Source organism: Myotis yumanensis, unplaced genomic scaffold (genome assembly GCF_028538775.1).
Source record: "Myotis yumanensis isolate MYYU_CA2020_CCGP unplaced genomic scaffold, mMyoYum1.0.hap1 SCAF_4, whole genome shotgun sequence".
Classification (NCBI taxonomy): Eukaryota; Metazoa; Chordata; class Mammalia; order Chiroptera; family Vespertilionidae; genus Myotis; species Myotis yumanensis.
Genome location: NW_027223755.1, coordinates 92,476,380 through 92,494,973, shown reverse-complemented (window position 1 = coordinate 92,494,973; position 18,594 = coordinate 92,476,380). Strand labels below are relative to the sequence as shown.

General features: G+C 44.9%; 1 protein-coding gene and 1 pseudogene across 4 annotated transcripts in view; one reads left to right on the top strand and one right to left on the bottom strand.

Annotated features, from left to right (window-relative positions):
- The first annotated feature begins 5,611 nt into the window (after positions 1-5,611).
- Positions 5,612-18,594, top strand: part of SNX29 (sorting nexin 29) — a 445,003-nt gene continuing 432,020 nt past the window's right edge. For 3 of the 4 annotated variants that reach the window (XM_070412958.1, XM_070412960.1, XM_070412962.1), the window contains exons 1-2: positions 5,612-5,682; positions 7,634-7,723. In XM_070412958.1, coding sequence (XP_070269059.1) covers positions 7,705-7,723 — 19 coding nt within the window. In that variant the 5' untranslated portion in view covers positions 5,612-5,682; positions 7,634-7,704. The remainder of the gene's footprint in view (positions 5,683-7,633; positions 7,724-18,594) is intronic. The other variant, XM_070412961.1, reaches the window with a different exon arrangement.
- LOC139008394 (zinc finger and SCAN domain-containing protein 9-like) lies at positions 10,727-13,311 on the bottom strand (annotated as a pseudogene).

Genomic DNA, 18,594 nt, shown 5'->3' with positions numbered 1-18,594 from the left:
CTTGACTCACTGAAAAAAAGGACTGCAATGTGTAGATCCCATAGTGATGCCTTTCTGCGGCTGGACCACTTCCCTCCTATACATGCACATAAGCACTGCAGAACAACTGAATTTTTCTCTTTATGGTTAAAGGCAAGCAAGGTTATTTTGTGTACTTCTGTAGGTGGGAGAAGCCTAGAGTCAGCTGTGCTAATTCAGTGTGCAATGACCTTGTGAGTTTCCAGTCTACTGGAGGCCTCAGGCATTATTATAATCATATAAATACGGATCGAATTACAAACTGCGATTAAAGCTTACTAGGTTTAATTTTCAGACCCAAATGCAGGTAGTAATGATCGCTACCACTTATATCGTTACTAATGTGCAGGGACTGTTCTAAGTGCTTTACCTGTACTAGCTTATGTAATGCATACAACAAACTACAAGGTGGGTGGACCACCATCATCTCCATTTTACAGATTATGACAGAAACTAAGGCAGAGCAAAGTAACATAGCCAGTAAATGGCAAAGCCATGATTTAAACCCAGACATCATGATCTCTTTCTTTTTTCTCTCTTCACATCAACTTAGTTCCATTTCCGAGTTCCCCATCTGTTTGGGTTACAGTCTTAGTCATTATAGGCCTGGGGGAGGGTTCCTCTTCTGGGGTTGTGCAAAGCTCCTCATGGAAAGGCTATGCAACAGATGCTGCACTGTGAAAATCGATTGACTTTGATCATTAAGATGCCCATTGGCGCCACAGCATAGATCTTCAAGGTCTTGGGGCCTTGGGGCTTTTGTGTCAGGATGGGGATATGGGGAACCTTGGCGGGATCTTTTTACCCATTTGGGGCCCATCACGGCCCCATTTCAGGCCCTTCAGGGCCACAGGAGAGAAAACAGTATAGTGGTTAAGGCACTGGTTCTTAGAGCCCAACTGCCTGGGTTTAAATCCTGGCTCTTTTAGTAGAAGGTGATGACCTTGGGTGACTATCAGGAAGTTACTTAACTACTCTATGTTACACGAACACACACATTTTTCCCCCATGAAAGTATCTGGTTCATAATAAGCAATTTGGTTAGTTACACTGCTATGATGATTTTTATTAGTTCCTTTGAGGTCGAGTCTGAGGGCAGCCACACACTCCTTTACTATTATATTGCTCCCAGCTGCTCCTATCCCCTCACACCCAGTATAACCTCAATGAATTTAGATTTTTCAAAAGTTGATGTTAGGCTTTTGATTCCTGGTCTTCCAGGACCAGGCTAAAGTCTCGGGAAGAAGGAATTATAACACTTTGAGGAGATGGTTGGTGGTAGAAAACATTAAGCACACACTACAATTTCAATAACATATCCTGCATCAGGTGATGTGAAGGAAAGGTGCAGGGTGCGATGAGAAAGTATAACACAGCATCCTCGTCACAGCTCCATGAAACAGGTATGTGATGGTCTACCAAAGGTTACAAGGGGTAGGCAGGCCTAAGCTAGGTTTTCTAGGGGAGGATGCAGACACATCCACTCTAGAATAACAAAGGAGCAACTGCCAAGTATAATTTTGAAAATGGGAAAGCAACCCCACCAAGCAAACACACAAGTATTTTCAACTACAGTTGAAATATATTAGTTTCAAGTATACAACATAGTGATTAGACATTCAGATAACTGACAAAGTGATTACCCCGATTAGTACCCATCTGAAAGCTATTTTCATTTTAAAATTCTCCCTACACATGGCTGTATTTTGACAAAATTGTCATCATGGTGTGTACAGACCATTTTGCATGGGGCTTTTTAAAACTTAATGTCTTATCAGCGGCCTTTCCCACTTTCTCATAATCTTTATAATTAATTTTCAATTACTGCAGAGATTCCTGATGAGGTATGCCATGCTTTGCTCAGCTACTCTACTGTAGTTGCGCTTTGGTGCTTTCCATTATTATAAAAATATATTTTTATTGATTTCAGAGAGGAAGGGAGAGGGAGAGATAGAAACATCAATGATGAGAGAGAATCACCCATTGGCTGCCTTCTGCATGCCCCCCACTGGAGATTGAACCTGCAACTTGGGCATGTGCCCTTGGCTGGAATTGAACCCAGAACCCTTCAGTCCACAGACCAATGCTCTATCCAGTGAACCAAACTGGATAGGACAACTTTTTCACTATTATAAAAAAACTAGAGGCCCAATGCACGAACATTCGTGCAAGAGTAAGCCTTCCTTCCCCTGGCTGGCACAAGCTTCCCTCCGGCCCCGGCTTTGTCCGGAAGGACGTCAGGTCAAATTAGCATATTATCCTTTTATTATTATAGATGCTCCTGACCATCATTCTCCAAAGAGCTCTTGAACTCTGCTGAGACCAAAAGTAAATTCCCAGGGGCCAGAGATTAAGTTTTGAGAGACAATGTAGCAGAAAGGCCATGCTGGAATTCTGGCTCCTTTTCCCAGTGGGGCATGGTCCGAAACTCAGTGTTTTCAACTGTGTTTCAAGGCATATTTGTGGATCAATCCTCTTAGTCAGCATTTAAAAAAAAAGGTAGGCTCTTCCTTCCAGGAGCATGCCCCTGTCCTTCCCTTTCCCCTCCTCCACCCTCTCCCTGAGGGGGATAAAAAGGGGAAAGTACAAGAGAATACATTAAGTTCAGAATTGTTGGGTTAATTACTTAAATAAATGCATGTGTGTATTGAGTTGTGATGAAAAAGGTACTCTTTTACTCTGGGTTGCAGGAAACACGTTGAGCAAATGCTCCTTTAATATTTCTTGGTCCCCCTAACCCCTACCTGGAAGATGGGGCAGTAAAATGGATTCTTAAGATTGTTGTGAACATGTGTTCACACATGATCTATTTTCATCTCCACTGCCACCATGTTAGCCCCACGCACTATTCTCTCTTGCTGGACAATTGCAATGCCCCCCTAACCAGCTGCCCCCTCTCCACCGTCCTGCTACAATTCATTCTCAAACCCTAAGAATAATCACTTAAAAACCTAATTCAGACTGTGTCATTCCTCTGCTTAAATTCTTGCAATGGCTTTCTATTCCCTTACCTACTGTGAGTGAAAAGGGGCCACATGCCAACCTGACTAACTCAGGGAAGGCCTGTGTGGCAGCCTTGCAAACTCAGAGACCTAAAGTAACCACAAGTGATGGTCTGAAATTAAAACTTTAAATTAAAAAGCAGTTTAGCCGTGGCTGGTTTGGCTCAGTGGGTAGAGCGCTGGCCTGTGGACTGAAGGATCCCAGGTTTGATTCTGGTCAAGGGCACATGCCTGGGTTGCAAGTTCAATCCCCAGTAGGGGGCGTGCAGGAGGCTGCTAATCAATGACTCTCTCTGATCATTGATGTTTCTATCTCTCTCTCCCTCTCCCTTCCTCTCTGAAATGAATAAAATTACATATTTAAAAAAAGCAGTTTATAGTGGGTAGTCATGTCCTAGGTTGGTATCTTCCCTGACAGAGATCAACTTTGATCTTAACTGAGCTTATTTAGTCTTTTACTTGTTTAAAGAATTACATATGTCTCCCCCCCCCCCCCCCCCCGCCCCCCCCCCTGCCCCGTTCCTACCCCTCAGGACAAGCTCCCACCACCTAGTGTCCGTGTCTATTAGTTACGCTAATATGCATGCATACAAGTCCTTTGGTTGATCTCTTACCCCTCCCCCGCTTCCCAGCCTTCTCTCTGAGGTTGGAGGGTCTGTTCAGTGCTTCTCTGTCTCTGGATCTATTTTGTTCATCAGTTTATGTTGATCATTATATCCCACATATGAGTGAGATCATGTGATATTTATCTTTCTCCGACTGGCTTATTTCGCTTAGCATAATGCTCTCCAGGTCCATCCATGCTGTTGCAAATGGTAAAAGTTCCTTCTTTTTTATAGCAGTGTAGTATTCCATTGTGTAGCTGTACCGGTTTTTTAATCTACTCATCTGCTGATGGACACTTAGGCTATTTACAAATCGTAGCTATTATAAATTTGCTGCTATGAACATAGGGGTGCATATGTCCTTTCTGATTGGTGTTTCTGGTTTCTTGGGATATACTCCCAGAAGTGGGATTTCTGGGTCGAGTGGGAGTTCCATTTTTAATTTTTTTGCATATAGATAACATACCTTTGGAATGGCACCAGGAACTTGTACCTTCCCTTTTCCAGACCCCTTAGGGCACAATCAATGTGCAAATTCCCTCAATGTTACTGTTATCCTTAATTGTTAACTGTGAACTATCCTATACCCACCTGTGTAAAAGAAGCATGTGTCTATCATTTTACGTTTTTTCCAATCCCAGAGGTTTTCCCGCTTTGCTTTCTACCACTTCCCTAATCTATCACCAATGGATTTCACGTAACCCACTTACACTCCTCCTTTGATGGTAATTTATAAAAACAGGTGAAAAACTGCCATTTTCCGGAGCATTATCTCAATACGTTGAGATTCTGCTTCCCAGCAGTTGTTGACAGTTTGGCTCAACTAAACTCATAAAGATTCTTTACAGATTTGAATGTTTCTTATGCTAACACTACTTAAGAGTTAGGTTGAAAAGTCCAAACTCCTTACAATGGCTTGCAAGGCTCTCCACCCAACTCTTTTTTATTTTTAAATTTTATTGTTGAAAGTGTTACATAAGTCCCCCTTTCCCCACCGCCCCCATCATCTCCATTAACCCCACCACCCCCAACCTCCGCCCCAGGCACTCACCTCCCCACTGTCTGCATCCATGGATTATGCACATATGCACAGGTCTTTGGTTGATTACCTCCACCCACCCACCTAGCCCCACCTTCCCTCTGAGATTCAGCACTCTTGTTCCAAGCTTCCATGTCTCTGGGTCCACTCCCTTCATCAGCTTATTTTGTTAGATTCCACATGAGTGAGATCATGTGATACTTGTCTTTCTCTGACTTATTTAACTTAGCATGATACTCTCCAGGTCCTTCCATGCTGTCTCAAAGGGTAAGAGACTCTTCCTTTGTACCGCTGCATAGTATTCCATGGTATAAATGTACCACAGCTTTTTTATCCACTCATCTGCTGATGGGCACTTGGGCTGTTTCCAGATCTTAGTCTATTTTGTCAGATATGAGTATTGCTACTCCAGTTTTTTTCTTCCCCACCTCCACCCAATTCTTAATCTCTACCCTTTTCTCACCCTCTCCCTCCACCCAATTCCTCTAGGCAGGGCCTTCTGCACTTGTTCCTTTCCTACAGATCTTCCCCGCTGTCTCCTTATCATCCAGGTCTCAGCTCTGAAGTCGTCTCCTTAGAGAGGCCCTCTGGGACTGCCCATCTCCCTGTCCCCACGCTTTGGCCCATTACTCTTTTCCTTCCTCAGCTTCTAGCCCTGTCTGGCGTCGCCTCATCTCGGGCCTTCCTTGTTTACTGTCTGGCTTTCCGGCAGAGATATGAGCCCAAGAGGGCGGGGAGGCGTCCTAATCATCCCGCTGGACCCCAGGACGGACGGACCACCACGTGTCTCCACGGAGGTTCCAGTCCGCCTCCCGGCTCCCGGCCCCGCGCCGGGGCCGGTGTTTATGTTCCGGGTCGGGGGGCGGGGCCCCAGCGGCGACGCTCCACTTCCGGGGCGGGGCGGGAGGGCGGACCGGCGGGGCGGGGCGGGGCGCGCAGTGGCCCGGCCTGTCTGGAGCTCCGCGGCGGCAAGAGCGGCAAGGCGCAGGCACCGGCCCGGAGAGCGGCACCATGAGCGGTGAGTGGCGGCTTGGCCGCTGTCACCCGCCCCGCCCGGCCCGGCTCCCGCCGCTTCAGCTGCACACTTCGCCCCTCGTCCCCGCGTCCCGCTCCCAGACTCCGGTCCCCGCGCTCTGTTCCCTGACCCCGTGTAACCAACCCGGTTCTTGTCCTGGTCACCTGCAGTTCTCGGGCGTCCCGCGCCCAGGCACTCCTCGTCCCCCGACTCCTGTCCATCACTTAAAACCACCCCTCCGACACCTACACCCCCGTCCGCCAGCCCTTCCCAGCCCTCCGACCCTGTGCCCAGTTACCGGACCCCCAGTTCTCAGACCTCCTGTGTCTCAGCTCCAACTCACTCGTAGACTTCCTGAGTCCCAGTCCCAGCTCAGGCTCCCCCTGCGCCCCAGTCATCCGCGCACTCAGGCCCTCGGTCTCCAGCCTGTCCAGCCTCCACACCGGCTGAGCGTCCTCTCCAAACACTTAGTTTGCTGACCCCTGCACCCCGTGTCCCCGAAGCTCCAGGTCCGCAGAGGACTGGGAATTCTCCAGCCTCTTTGTTTTCCCGGCCCCTCTTACTCCTCTGCCCCCGGGGCTTTGCTGTTCCAGTCACCAGCTGTTCCCAGTTACTTTGTTTCCCGCTTTGGTCCTTGGTGCTTACCTTTTTTATTTTATTTTATACTCCAGCCCTTTCATTTTCTTAGATCATTTGAGATCTCCCTTGTCCTGTCCTGCAAGCTGTCCCTTGTGCAATGTTGAGCTCGTCTGGGGACCATTGCTTGCCCTGCCCAGTCCACCCCTCTCCCTCCTACGAGAGGAGAAGGCTGGTGGGGAGGTTGAGAGGGGGAGGCGGTTTCCTGGGAGATAGTCCTCAGTGTTTCTGAAGTTTAGTCCTGAGACTTGGCCGGGGATTCTCAGTCGTTTCCTCTGTTATTATTTTGGTGCTAAGTCATTCCTGGGTGTTGCATGTGGAGATGGGAGTGGCTCAGGGAAGTCTCTCAGCTCACCCTGACTGGGATCTGGATTCACTTAGGAGGACGCGCCTACCCTCCTTCTGCCTGGTTTCTCTTCACTGAAAAGTCCAGCCCTAGCCCTAGCGCTAGCCCCTTCACCCAGGCATTTTCTGGAGGTCAAGAGTGGGCAAGGCTAAGGCAATATATCTCTTTTCATTTTTAACTTTTAAATGAGCTCTGGGGATTGTTTTCCAAGTTAGATGCTTTTGTTTTTGTTAATTCAAGAGTAAGATTTGTGAAATTGATGGTCCTAATGAGGGAACTGGGGAGGGAGTGGGGAGGGGAGGATTTCCTGGGAGACAGTCCATTTTCTGGGTCCAGAGTGAATGAATTTTGGTTTAATTAAACTTTCTGGTCCTTGAACATTAGTAATACCACAACACAGATGTGATGAGCTGGTGTCCACCCAGGAGGTAATATAGTCTGGAGTAAGTGCAGGCCCTGGAACTAGACAGCCTGGGCTGAAATCCTGGTCCTGCCACATAAAGCTGTGTGATTTAAATAGAGTAAGTTGCTTGATCATTCTGGAAGTCCTAGAAAAATGGGGATACATAATGGTACTTGTCTCTAGGCTTGTTGCAATGACCAAATAACATTACTCAGGTGACATGATTGGTACTATGCCTCTCCATGGTATGTAGTCAGGAAATTAGAGCTGTTATTGTTGTTTCCATAAGGACATGGGGCTCAAGTGGGGTTGCTTTGTGGCCCAGTTCTGGACCCTAAAAAGCTCTTCCTTTTATTGTGACCAAGGAGGCTCTGTCTCAGGCTCACAGTTCTGCCTTTCTCAGAGGAGTAAGTGAAATTGACAGGCCAGGGGAAATGAATCAATGTATCTTTTAAGGAGCAACTTAATATCAAAGATCAGTTTTAAAATGTAATTAAAAAATAATTAGGTCTAAGGCCAAACAAAAGGAAACCAACAAATGTTTTTTTTTGTTTTGTTTTTTTTTAAAGGAAAAAGCACTAAGAATGAAAGCCTTCTTTTGGAAAGATTGTAATTGAGGCAGAAAAAGTGGTTGCTGAGGATGGCAGGGGAAGTCCAAGGTACTTTCAATCGTTTCTTTTTTTGAAAGTAAAACTATTTCCTCAAATTGTAAATAATACATATACAGGTTTCCATCAATCATTTCTTGAGACTACAGCTGAAAGAGGGTTTTCCCACCTGTGGGATTGATAATTGGCACACAACAAAATAACATGACACGGAAATATTTTCTTTCTTCTGTTCTTTTTATTAATAGAAATTTTCAAACATCAGGGAAGTGGGCAGAATAGTTTAATGAGCAATTATCAACTCATGACCACTTCACTTATTTACTTTCTACCTCTCTCCCTAGTTTGTTTTGAAGCAAATCCTACAAATTGTATCATTTCACCAGTAAGTATTTTAATATGTATCTCTAAAATACAGGTACTCCGCCTTAGCTGGTTTGGCTCAGTGGATAGAACATTGGCCTGCAGATTGAAGGGTCTCAGGTTCAATTCCGGCAAGGGCACATGCCTGGGTTGTGGGCTCGATCCCCAGCAGGGGGCGTGCAGGAGGCAGCTGATCAGTGATTCTCATCATTGATGTTTTTATCTCTCTCTCCCTCTCCTTCTCTGTCTGAAATCAATAAAAATATATTAAGAAAAATCCAAAAAAATACAGGTACTCCTTTTTTTAAAAAATATATTTTATTGATTTTTTACAGAGAGGAAAGGAGAGAGATAGAGAGTTAGAAACATCGATGAGAGAGAAACATCGATCAGCTGCCTCCTGCACATCTCCCACTGGGGATGTGCCCGCAACCCAGGTACATGCCCTTGACTGGAATCGAACCCGGGACCTTTCAGTCCGCAGGCTGACGCTCTATCCACTGAGCCAAACCGGTTTCGGCCAGGTACTCCTTTAAAAACACAATTCCATTTCCATATCTATGAGAATTAGTAATAATTCATTAATATCAGATACTCAATGTTCAAATTTCCATACTTGCTTTGTAATTCTATTTTATAGAATTATATTAAATATTTTTTAAAACCCAGGATCTAAATAAGGTTTAAACAATGCAAATTGGTTTGTCTTGTAAATCTTAGGTCTCTCTCTAATTTTTTAAAAAAAAAGATATTTTATTGATTTTTCACAGAGAGGAAGGGAGAGGGATAGAGAGTTTGAAACATCGATGAGAGAGAAACGTCGATCAGCTGCCTCCTGCACACCTACTACTGGGGATGTGCCCGCAACCAAGATACATGCCCTTGACCGGAATCGAACCTGGGACCCCCCAGTCTGCAGGCTGATGCTCTATCCACTGAGCCAAACCGGTTAGGGCTCTCTCTAATGTTTAAGTTTGTTATTTTTTTAGTGTTCAGTATATTCACAGAGTTCTGCAAACATCATCATAATCAATTTTAGAACATTTTCATTACTCCCAAAGAAACCCTGTACCCATTAGCAGCCATTCCTCATTCTCCCTCCCTTAAGCCCCAGGCAATCACTAATCTATTTTCTCTCTCTCTCTCTGGACTTCCTATTCTGAATATTTCATATAAATTAATCATACAACATGTGGCCTTTTGTGTCCGGCTGTTTGCATGAAGTATGTTTTCAAGGTTCATAATGTAGCATAATATCTGTACTTCATTTCTTTTTGTGGCTGAATAATATTCCATTATATGGATATGGCAATTTTTTGTGTGTGCATTAAAAGGAGAGACTATTCAGGTGAATAGTTTGCAAACCAGAGAAGTGCAGCCATGGGCAGAAACTGAAAGTGCATTCCACTGAGACAAAGGGGAGGCCCACTTATATAAAATGCCCACAATGGTCACTGATTGGTCCATTTTTATGCAAATGAGGAATCCAAATTTGCAGTTTAATTGGTCCAAAAAGCACTGTCCTAATAAGTCAGAATTGCACATCCTGGTTGGTTGTTACGAATCTACTGATTGATTGGTCAGTAAAGGTGCAAATAAGGCTATAGCTGTTCAGCTCTAATTGGATGGGGCAGGTTTCGGCCCATTGGCCAAAGTACCATCCCAGGAACTCCTTTATAAGTCCAGCTCTGCTGACAGACACACAGTGCAGGAGGCTGGCCCCTCAGTCTGTGGCTTTTCCCTGAGATGCAAGACACATGTATGGCCTCTGTCAGCAACGGCTGCTAGACTCTGGTTCTGAATTTGGACCCAATTAATTGCTAGGAAGTCCTTTTTGGCAGGAATATTCCTTCTCGGGGTCAACAGTTATAATACAAATAGTGAATATTTATTGAGTGCTTAGTCTGTCAGGCACTAAGCTTCATCTGGATTACATTTTTAAATCCTTTCAAAAACATTATGAGGTAGTTATATTGTAATCCATTGTTTACAAATGATAAAACTGGAGCATAGAAAGGTGAATAACTTGCCAAAATTTACACACCCAGCATTTAAAAAGGAGTGTCATGTAGGTGTCAGAGGGAAGCAGTAAGGCGGAGATGTCCCATGCAAGTGTGGGTCACATAAAACAGCAGCAGAGCTCTTTGTGGACTTTAGGTCTTAAATCCAGATATGTACAGAGCTTTCAAGCCTGTTGGCGAGAGCGGCACGGTTTATTACATTGTTAGGAAGGTTTAGAGCAGCGGTTGTCAACCTGTGGGTCGCGACCCCTTTGGAGGGTCAAACGACCCTTTCACAGGGGTCGCCTAAGACCATCGGAAAACACATATATAATTACATATTGTTTTTGTGATTAATCACTATGCTTTAATTATGTTCAATTTGTAACAATGAAATTGGGGGTCACCACAACATGAGGAACTGTATTAAAGGGTCATGGCATTAGGAAGGTTGAGAACCACTGTTTTAGAGCCATCTGAAAGAATAAGTAAGAGGATGGACTAGTAACCAGGAAGAGGTAAAGAAACCAAAGGGAAAGCAATAGCTTAAAAAACCTGTTAAGTTTCCTCTTAGGGTGTGTCCGTACCACAGGTCAGTATTTGAGCGGAGACCGGAAGAAAAGCATTTCCCAGTCTTCACCTGCTCCACAGGATGTGGCCAGCGAACTGGAAAACTTGCACATAGCAAGGATTAGACTAGCTCGACCACGCTGTGAATCTCCTGATGGCAGATGAGGTTATAGTGTCGATGAAGGCTTTTCCACATTTACTGCTCTGGGGAGGCTGCTCCCCGTAGGGCTTCTCTGGTGCTCCATGCGAAAGGAGTGAGGAGCACCGACTGTAACTCTTCCAGCACCGGCTGCACTGATGGGGCTTCTCTCCCCTGTGGGTCCTCTGGTGCTGGAGGAGGCTGGCACTGACTTCCCACGCTCCTCACAGTGGTCCGATTCCTTGGTGATTAAAAAGGTCAGCACTCTGCCAGGTTTTCCAACACTCATTACCTTCACAGGGTCTTTCTCCAGTGTGACTTCTTTGATGTTGAATGAGACCTGAGCTCTGAGCGAAGCTCTTCCCACATTCATCACATTCGTGTTGTCTTTCTCCTACGGGGTTTCCCCAGGGCCCTTCTATCAGAGCCTTATGCTCACCAGCTTCTCCATGCTGGGCATCCTGGTGTGACACCTCCCAGTTCTCTCCATAAAACATTTTTCTATGTTGCTCCACTATCTCAGGACTGTTTCCTTCGCACCACTCTCCTTCCTTAGTCCTGGTCAGTCTATCTGTCTCTCCAACAGGGCGGGACTCCTGAGCCTGGCTCCCATGTGAGCTGGGGCTCCCCAGGCAGGGACTGAAGGCTCAGTGATGCCTGCTCCCCTGGAGCCACTGTTTCTCTTCTTTTTATTAAATATATTTTTATTGATTTCACAGAGGAAGGGAGAGGGAGAGAGAGACTGAAACATCAGTGATGAGAGAGAATCATGATTGGCTGCCTCCTTCACGCCCCCTATTGGGGATCGAGCCCACAACCCGGGCATGTGCCCTGATGGCGAATTGAACTGGAGAATCGAACCGTGACCTCCGTGTTCATAGGTCCACACCCAACCATTGAGCCACCACGCCGGGTGTCAGTGGCTGTGTCTGCAGGCTGCCATTTCATGTTGTGGTTCATTGAGCTCTTTCTCCAGGTCCTCCAGCAAAAGCATCGCCTGCTCCCCACTCAGTGGGTGATGCTGTTGCACCCAGGCCTTGGATATGCCACATTTTGCTTATTCCTGCATGAGTTGATGGACATTTTGAATAATGCTGCAGTGAACACTCGCGTACAAGATTTTGTGTGGGTATATGTTTTCATTTTCCTTGGGTGTACACCTAAGAGTGGAACTACTGGGTCCATTTGAGGAACTGTCAGACTTTTCCAGGGTGGCTGCACCGTTCTCCTTTCCCACCAGCACTGCGTGAAGGTTCTGGTTTCTGCACAGTCTGCCATTCTAGTGGCTGTGAAGTGGTGTCTCTTTGTGGTTTTGATTTGCAGTTCCCTAATGACTAATGGTGTTGAACATTGCTTCATGTGCTTATTGGCCACTTGTATATCTTCTTTGGAGAAATGTCTGGTGAGAGTCTTTGTCCATTTTTAATAGGTTGTTTTCCTTTCTGTTGAGCTATAAGAATTCTGTATAATCTGGATATAGGTCCTTTATCAGATATGTTGTTTATAAACATTTCCCCCCGTTTTATGTGTTGTTTATTCCCTTTCCTGATGGTATCCTTTGAAGCACAGTCTTTTTTTTTTTTTAAACTACAGATTCCCCTTTCATATCTCTCTCTTTCACCCCTTGCAATTTTTGTTGAAGGAAGCATTTTATCCTGTAAGGTTTCTTTGCAGGATTTTGCTGATTACATCCTTTTGGTGTGGTTTGATGTGTTTCTCAGTCTCTTGTATATCCTATAAACTGGCAATTAGAATCTGCTGTATTTTGAGTTAGGAATGTTTGAGTGGAGTTTGAAGTCAGATAGGTTCAAGGCCAAATACATTAAGTGCAAATAACCAGGAAGTGGAATGGCTCTAGGAAATGCATACACAAAATAAATGGGTATCATGAGGCCAGAAACAAATAAGATGACCATTAATTGGGGATGGGGATAAATATATGTGGTATGATCACATGATGGAAAACCTCAGAGACGTTAAAAGGAAAAAAATGGACTTATACACATCATTAACATTAACGTTTTCTAAAGAAAAGGAGAGTGCAGAATTATACCTAAAATATGTACCTTGATGCACATCAGTACATGCACAGAAAACTGTTTTTGGATTCATATATGTATGTAGAAGTAAGAAAATTGTTAGGGTGATAGTGGCCATTATTTATTTGTTTTTCTGTAAAAAATAGTAGGGAAGAATACTTGATTACCAGCCCCTGCTAGCTAAGGAATTTGATTTTCAGATAATACTTTTGCTGTTATTGGGAAAGTAAACTTGTAGGGTCAGAAAGGCATGGTTCTCAAGCATTGTTTTTTGTAAGTCCTTGATGTTCTTTTCAAACAGTAATTATTCTGTAAAGAATTCTTAAGTTAGAAACACGCTGAAACCCCCAGTTCAAGGATGGGGAAAGCCAGACCCAGAGAAGTCAGATAATTGGTGGAACAGACAAGCTCTAAGGGCTTCTTGATACACCAGAGTTTGGGTTTAGTGGGTAATTTGCTGCTGATCTTGCCGGATGTTTATGCACATTTTGGCAGCTTCTTCTTATTTTCTGGAATGTCGAAGGTCATGGTTTCCTCTTTGGCATTGACTGGGTCATCTCCAGCAATGGCTTGGATTTGGAATAAAGAATAAGCTGAGCCCTGGCTGGGTTTGCTCAGTGGTTAGCATGTGAACTGTAGGATTGAGGGTTTGATTCCCGGTCAAGGGCATGTACCTATCTCGGTTGCAGGCTCAGTCCCCGGCCTGGGTCAAGGGCAAATGTGGGAGGCAACCAATCTCTCTCTCTCTCTCTCTCTCTCTCTCTCTCTCTTTCCCTTCCCCCTCTCCCCCCCACCCCCCCAATCCCCGCTCCTCCCTCCCTTCCACTCTCTCTAAAAATCAATGAAGAAATATCCTTGGGTGAGGATTAAAAAAAAAAAAAAGAATAAGCTGAAAACTGAGTGAATGGAAAAAGGAATATTAGTGGTTTTCATTCAAAGCAGGAAAAGTGATGGTATCACACTTTCTTTTGTCCTTGTTGAAGGCAGTGGGTTGGTTTGGCAGTTAGTAAGAAGTAAGGGCTCCACCACCAGCAGATATTTGACCATCTCCTTTGAGAGTAAGTGGCAATAGACATTTGACATTGACATTGACCCTATTGACATGGACTCTCCTGCTTCCTGTTGCACAGCTGCCTGGGTAACCAATAGAAGTCAAGTTCTCAGAGCTCTTAAAATATGGAACTAAAATCTAAGATTTTACGGGCTTCCATGAATTCTGGCAGTGTGGACATAATTCCAGATAAAGCACCTTCCCTCCTGCCTGCCAACATCTTGTCTGTACATATGCTCTGCATTCTCCACAGGTGAGCGCGCCCCTGAGGGGTGTGCACATTTTATTGTTTTGTATAAATCACAGATATGCAAGCAGTGTACAAACAGAGGTAAAATATATCTGTGGCACTAAAATTTTCATGGAGGGGGTGATAAGGAAAAAAGTCCCTAAGGGAGAAAGTAATAATAATTAAAAAAAGGTTGCAAAACACCTATATAGGTTGAAGTAATTTACCTTTATCATATAAATTTGCTTTTGTTTTTACCCTTAACATTTCTGGATAAAATTTCAACGTGTTGCTATGTGGTCTTCATATTGTTCACTTTTATGAACTTCATAATCTATCATTAATCCATCATCTTGCATGTAGCATAATTTATTTTTATCAATATATTTTTATTGATTTCAGAGAGGAAAGGAGAGGGAGAGAGAGAAACATCAATGATGAGAGAGAATCATTGATCTGCTGCCTCCTGTACACCCCAACTGGGGATCAAGCCCGCAACCCAGGCCTGTGCAACCCTGGTTGCGTGGTTACAGCGTCCGCCCCACGCACTGAAGGGATGTGGGTTCAATATTCCCAGTCAAGGGCATGTACTTGGGTTGAAGGTTCAATCCCCAGTCCGTAGGGCTTTATGCAGAGGCAACCAATTGATGTGTGTCTTTCTCCTTCCTCCTCCCTCCTTCTCCTTCCCCTCCCTGCTTTCCCTCCTCCCTCCCTCTTTCCTTCCCTCCCTCCCTCTCTCCTTTCTTTCTACTCTCTTTAAAAAACAATGGGAAAAGAATCCTTGGGTGAGAATAAACAACAAAAATAAAGCTACCCATAAGAGTGAGGGCTCTAGTGGCAGCAGAGCCAGGCCAGAAACCCAGATTTTCAGGGTTCAACATTCAGGAGACATTTATTTGATGACAGTTTAGTGCATCTTCTGTCACTTAGCAAAGGGCTGTACTGTTGATGTCTGTTGAGACGAATTGAATGAACTGCCAAAAAATGTTGTGTTGGAGTAGTGGTTGTGTTAGCCAGGACTGTCCAGTGGCATGTGGCAGAAGCTTATTTCAGCACAGTGGGGATTTAAGGTTTCTTATAATGACTCTGGCTGGCTTACTTGGTTGAAGTGCCATCCCGTATACCAAAAGGTGGCAGGTTCAATCCCAGGTTGGAGTGTGTACAGATGGCAAACGATCAGTGTTAGTGTTGTTTTTTTTTTTGCCCTTCCTCTCTCTCTAAAATAAGTAAAAACATATCCTTGGGTGAGAATGAATGAATGAGTGAATGAATAAATAAATAAATAAATGAATGAAGTGTCTTATAATGGACACTGAACCAGATGGACTCAGGTGCTTAGAGAATCATCAGGACAACCTTTCTGTCCAGTTCACAGCTCTACCTTTTTCTCCGTTGGCTTCAGATTCAGGCAGCCTCTCCTCTGTGGAGGCAAGATGACTACCAGCAGCTCTTGGGTCACATCCTACAATGTAACAACACCCAAGCAAAGAGTGGACCTCTTTCCCAATGGCTCCGGCACAAGTCCTGGGCTGACTCACAGCGGTCTGGCTGGCCATGTGGTCATCCTGGACCCTACCACTGTGGCTCTGGTTAGCTAGGTCTAGATCTCATGCCCAGTCCAGGGCCCAACGGTGCATCTGACTTGTTTTCTGGATAGATGGGGTGGGGAACGTATGGGAAGTCATTTGGTCTGGCCCTGCAAGGCATTAAGAGTGAGTTAATTAAATGTTTGATCAAATATAGCAGGCTAATTTTTAAGTTGATAATTTTGTATGGCCCACAAATGATATCATAAATATCTAAATGGGCCTGGCCAGCGTGGCTCAGTGGTTGAGTGTTTACCTATGTACCAGGAGGTCACGGTTCGATTCCCTATCAGGGCACATGCCTGGGTTTCTGGTTTGATCCCCAGTGTGGGTCATGCAGGAGGCAGCTGATCAATGATTCTCTCTCATCATTGATGTTTCTATCTCTCTCTCCCTCCCTCTCTTTCTCCCTTCCTCTTTGAAATAAAAAAAAAAAACCCACAAAAAACACATATATATCCAAATGGCCTTTGGAAGAAAAAAGGTTCCTACCCTTGGGATAGAGGATAAATTGAAGGGGGAGGGCTGTAGTAATTTTGAATGGGGTAATCAGGGTAGACCTCACAGGGAAGGTGGTATCTGAACAAACCTGAGGGAGTGGAGAGTGATTCCTGTTTTTTTTCTTTCTCCTGGGCAGCTGGAAGGGGTAAGAACTGCCTTTTACTGAGGTAGGAAAGGCTGTGAGAGGAGCAGGTGTGGGTGTGGGGTGTAGCAGTGTGAAGCCTCCAGGGGGAGTGAGGACCCATTCCTTGGGCCTGATTTCTGCTTGCCCATCCAGGAGCCTCCAGAGGCCTGGCATAGTACTTCCTCTGACCACTCGGCAGCACCCTGCTGGGCCTGTGTTCCCAGCTTCCTGCAGGGAACCTTGCCCATTCCCATCTGATTTTTCCTTGCCTGCATCTGCATATCTTGGAATTTGCTCTTCCCCATCTTAAAAAAAAAGCGAAGACCCAAAATGACATTAAAGACTATTGTGAAAACAGAACATACATATACATATGCCTTCTTTGCACATTAAATATTTACATTTTTAGGTATTCTACTTCTTTTGTTAGAAATTATAAAAATATTTTTATTGATTTCAGAGAGAAGGAGAGAGGGAGAGAGAGCTAGAAACATCAATGATGAGAGGGAATCATTGATCGGCTGCCTCCTGCACATCCCCCATTGGGGCTTGAGCTCACAACCTGGGCATATGCCCTGATTGGGAATCGAACCGTGACCTCCTGGCTCATAGGTTTATGCTCAACCACTGAACCACACTGGCAAATACTGTATTTGTTCAAAGCATATGCATTTTATGTAATTGCATTGAGTCTACATTTAAATCAGTGTTTTCAGTGAGTAAAGTAGTTTGATAGTTGTTGGTCTGGAAAAATATGTAATACTAGAGGCCCGGTGCACAGATTTGTGCACCGATGGGGTCCCTCTGCCTGGGCTGGGCCCTCTTGCAATCCGGGACCCGACCCTGGCTGGGGAAGGACTGTGGGAGGGCTCCAGGGCATGTCAGCCTGTCTTGTCCAGTCCTGATGGACCGGACCCCAACAGCAAGCTAACTACAGGTCAGAATGTCTGCCCCCTAGTGGTCAGTGCATGTCATAGCGATTGGTTGAACGGTTGAACAGTCAGACACTTATCCATACATCAAAAATCTATATATATATATATAAAGCCAAGCGACCAGAACACTGGAATGACTAGAATGACCACAATGACTTGTCGCTATGACACGCATGTGGTGGCCAACCAGCCCTATTGGACCCCCCAACCTCCTGCGATCCCTCCCCCCTGCTGCCCCCTCCCCCGATCAGCCCCATCCATCCAGATCAGGGCCAGGGCCAGTCGGCTAAACTCCTGCGCCCCCCCCCCCCCCCCCCGCCCCCTCTGGCCTGGCCTCAACCGGTCCCCATCTGGGCAGGCTGGCTGGACCCCACCTGTGCACGAATTTGTGCACCGGGCCTCTAGTAAATAATAATACAAGAATAAACTATATTTGGTATACTTACAATTGTAAACTTATTTTGCTCACCCCTGTATTATAGCATTTATCTATGTTCCTTCTCTTCACAATGATTAGAAATGGCCGCATAACATTCCATAAAATTGAAGTACTCCAGTTAGTTAACCTTTCTCCCATTGTAGGAAAAGAAAGAAATTCCATTTATGATGTTCTAGGATGAAATTGGCAAATGTTTTCTGCAAAGGGCCAGATAGTAAATATTTTCTGCCCTGCAGGCCATCTGGTCTGTGTCCCAACCACTCACCCCTTTGTTGTAGGATAAAAGCAGCAAATGGAAAGACATGGCTATATTCCCATAAAACTTTATTTAGACAACAGGCAGCAGCTGGATTTGGTTTGAGCTATAGTTTGCCGACCCTGCTCTAGGACACTACTGGAAAAATCTGCGCAACTGTGACGCTATGTTTAGGCCGCCATCGTGTTGTAGAGGAAAAAACACTACCCTGGTAGTCCTGAGTCTCACTCCCTATAGAACGTGGGCAATTCTCTGACTCTTGATTCCCTGGTCAGAAAATGGAAATGAAAGTGAGAGATGCACATATAGCGTCTTTCTCTACCTGGAAGATAGAAGGACTGGTGGAATAGTTACTTGTTCCTTTTCTCATCTCCCCCATGCCTCCTCTGTAGCTTAGCTTCCTATGCATCAAGAGTATTTTGTAGCTTTTGGTACGCTCTGCCACACTGTTTTTCAAGAACTTACTACCCCAGGATATTGTCACTGGTGGTGCGTACCTTTTCCTCCATAGCTTTACCAGCACTGCGGAATTTCCTTTTAAATGTTTCTCGGCCAAGTTAATAGTTATTTAATGGTAACATGTGGAGGTTAATTTTTTTTTTAAAAATATATTTTATTGATTTTTTACAGAGAGGAAGGGAGAGAGATAGAGAGTTAGAAACATCGATGAGAGAGAACCATCGATCAGCT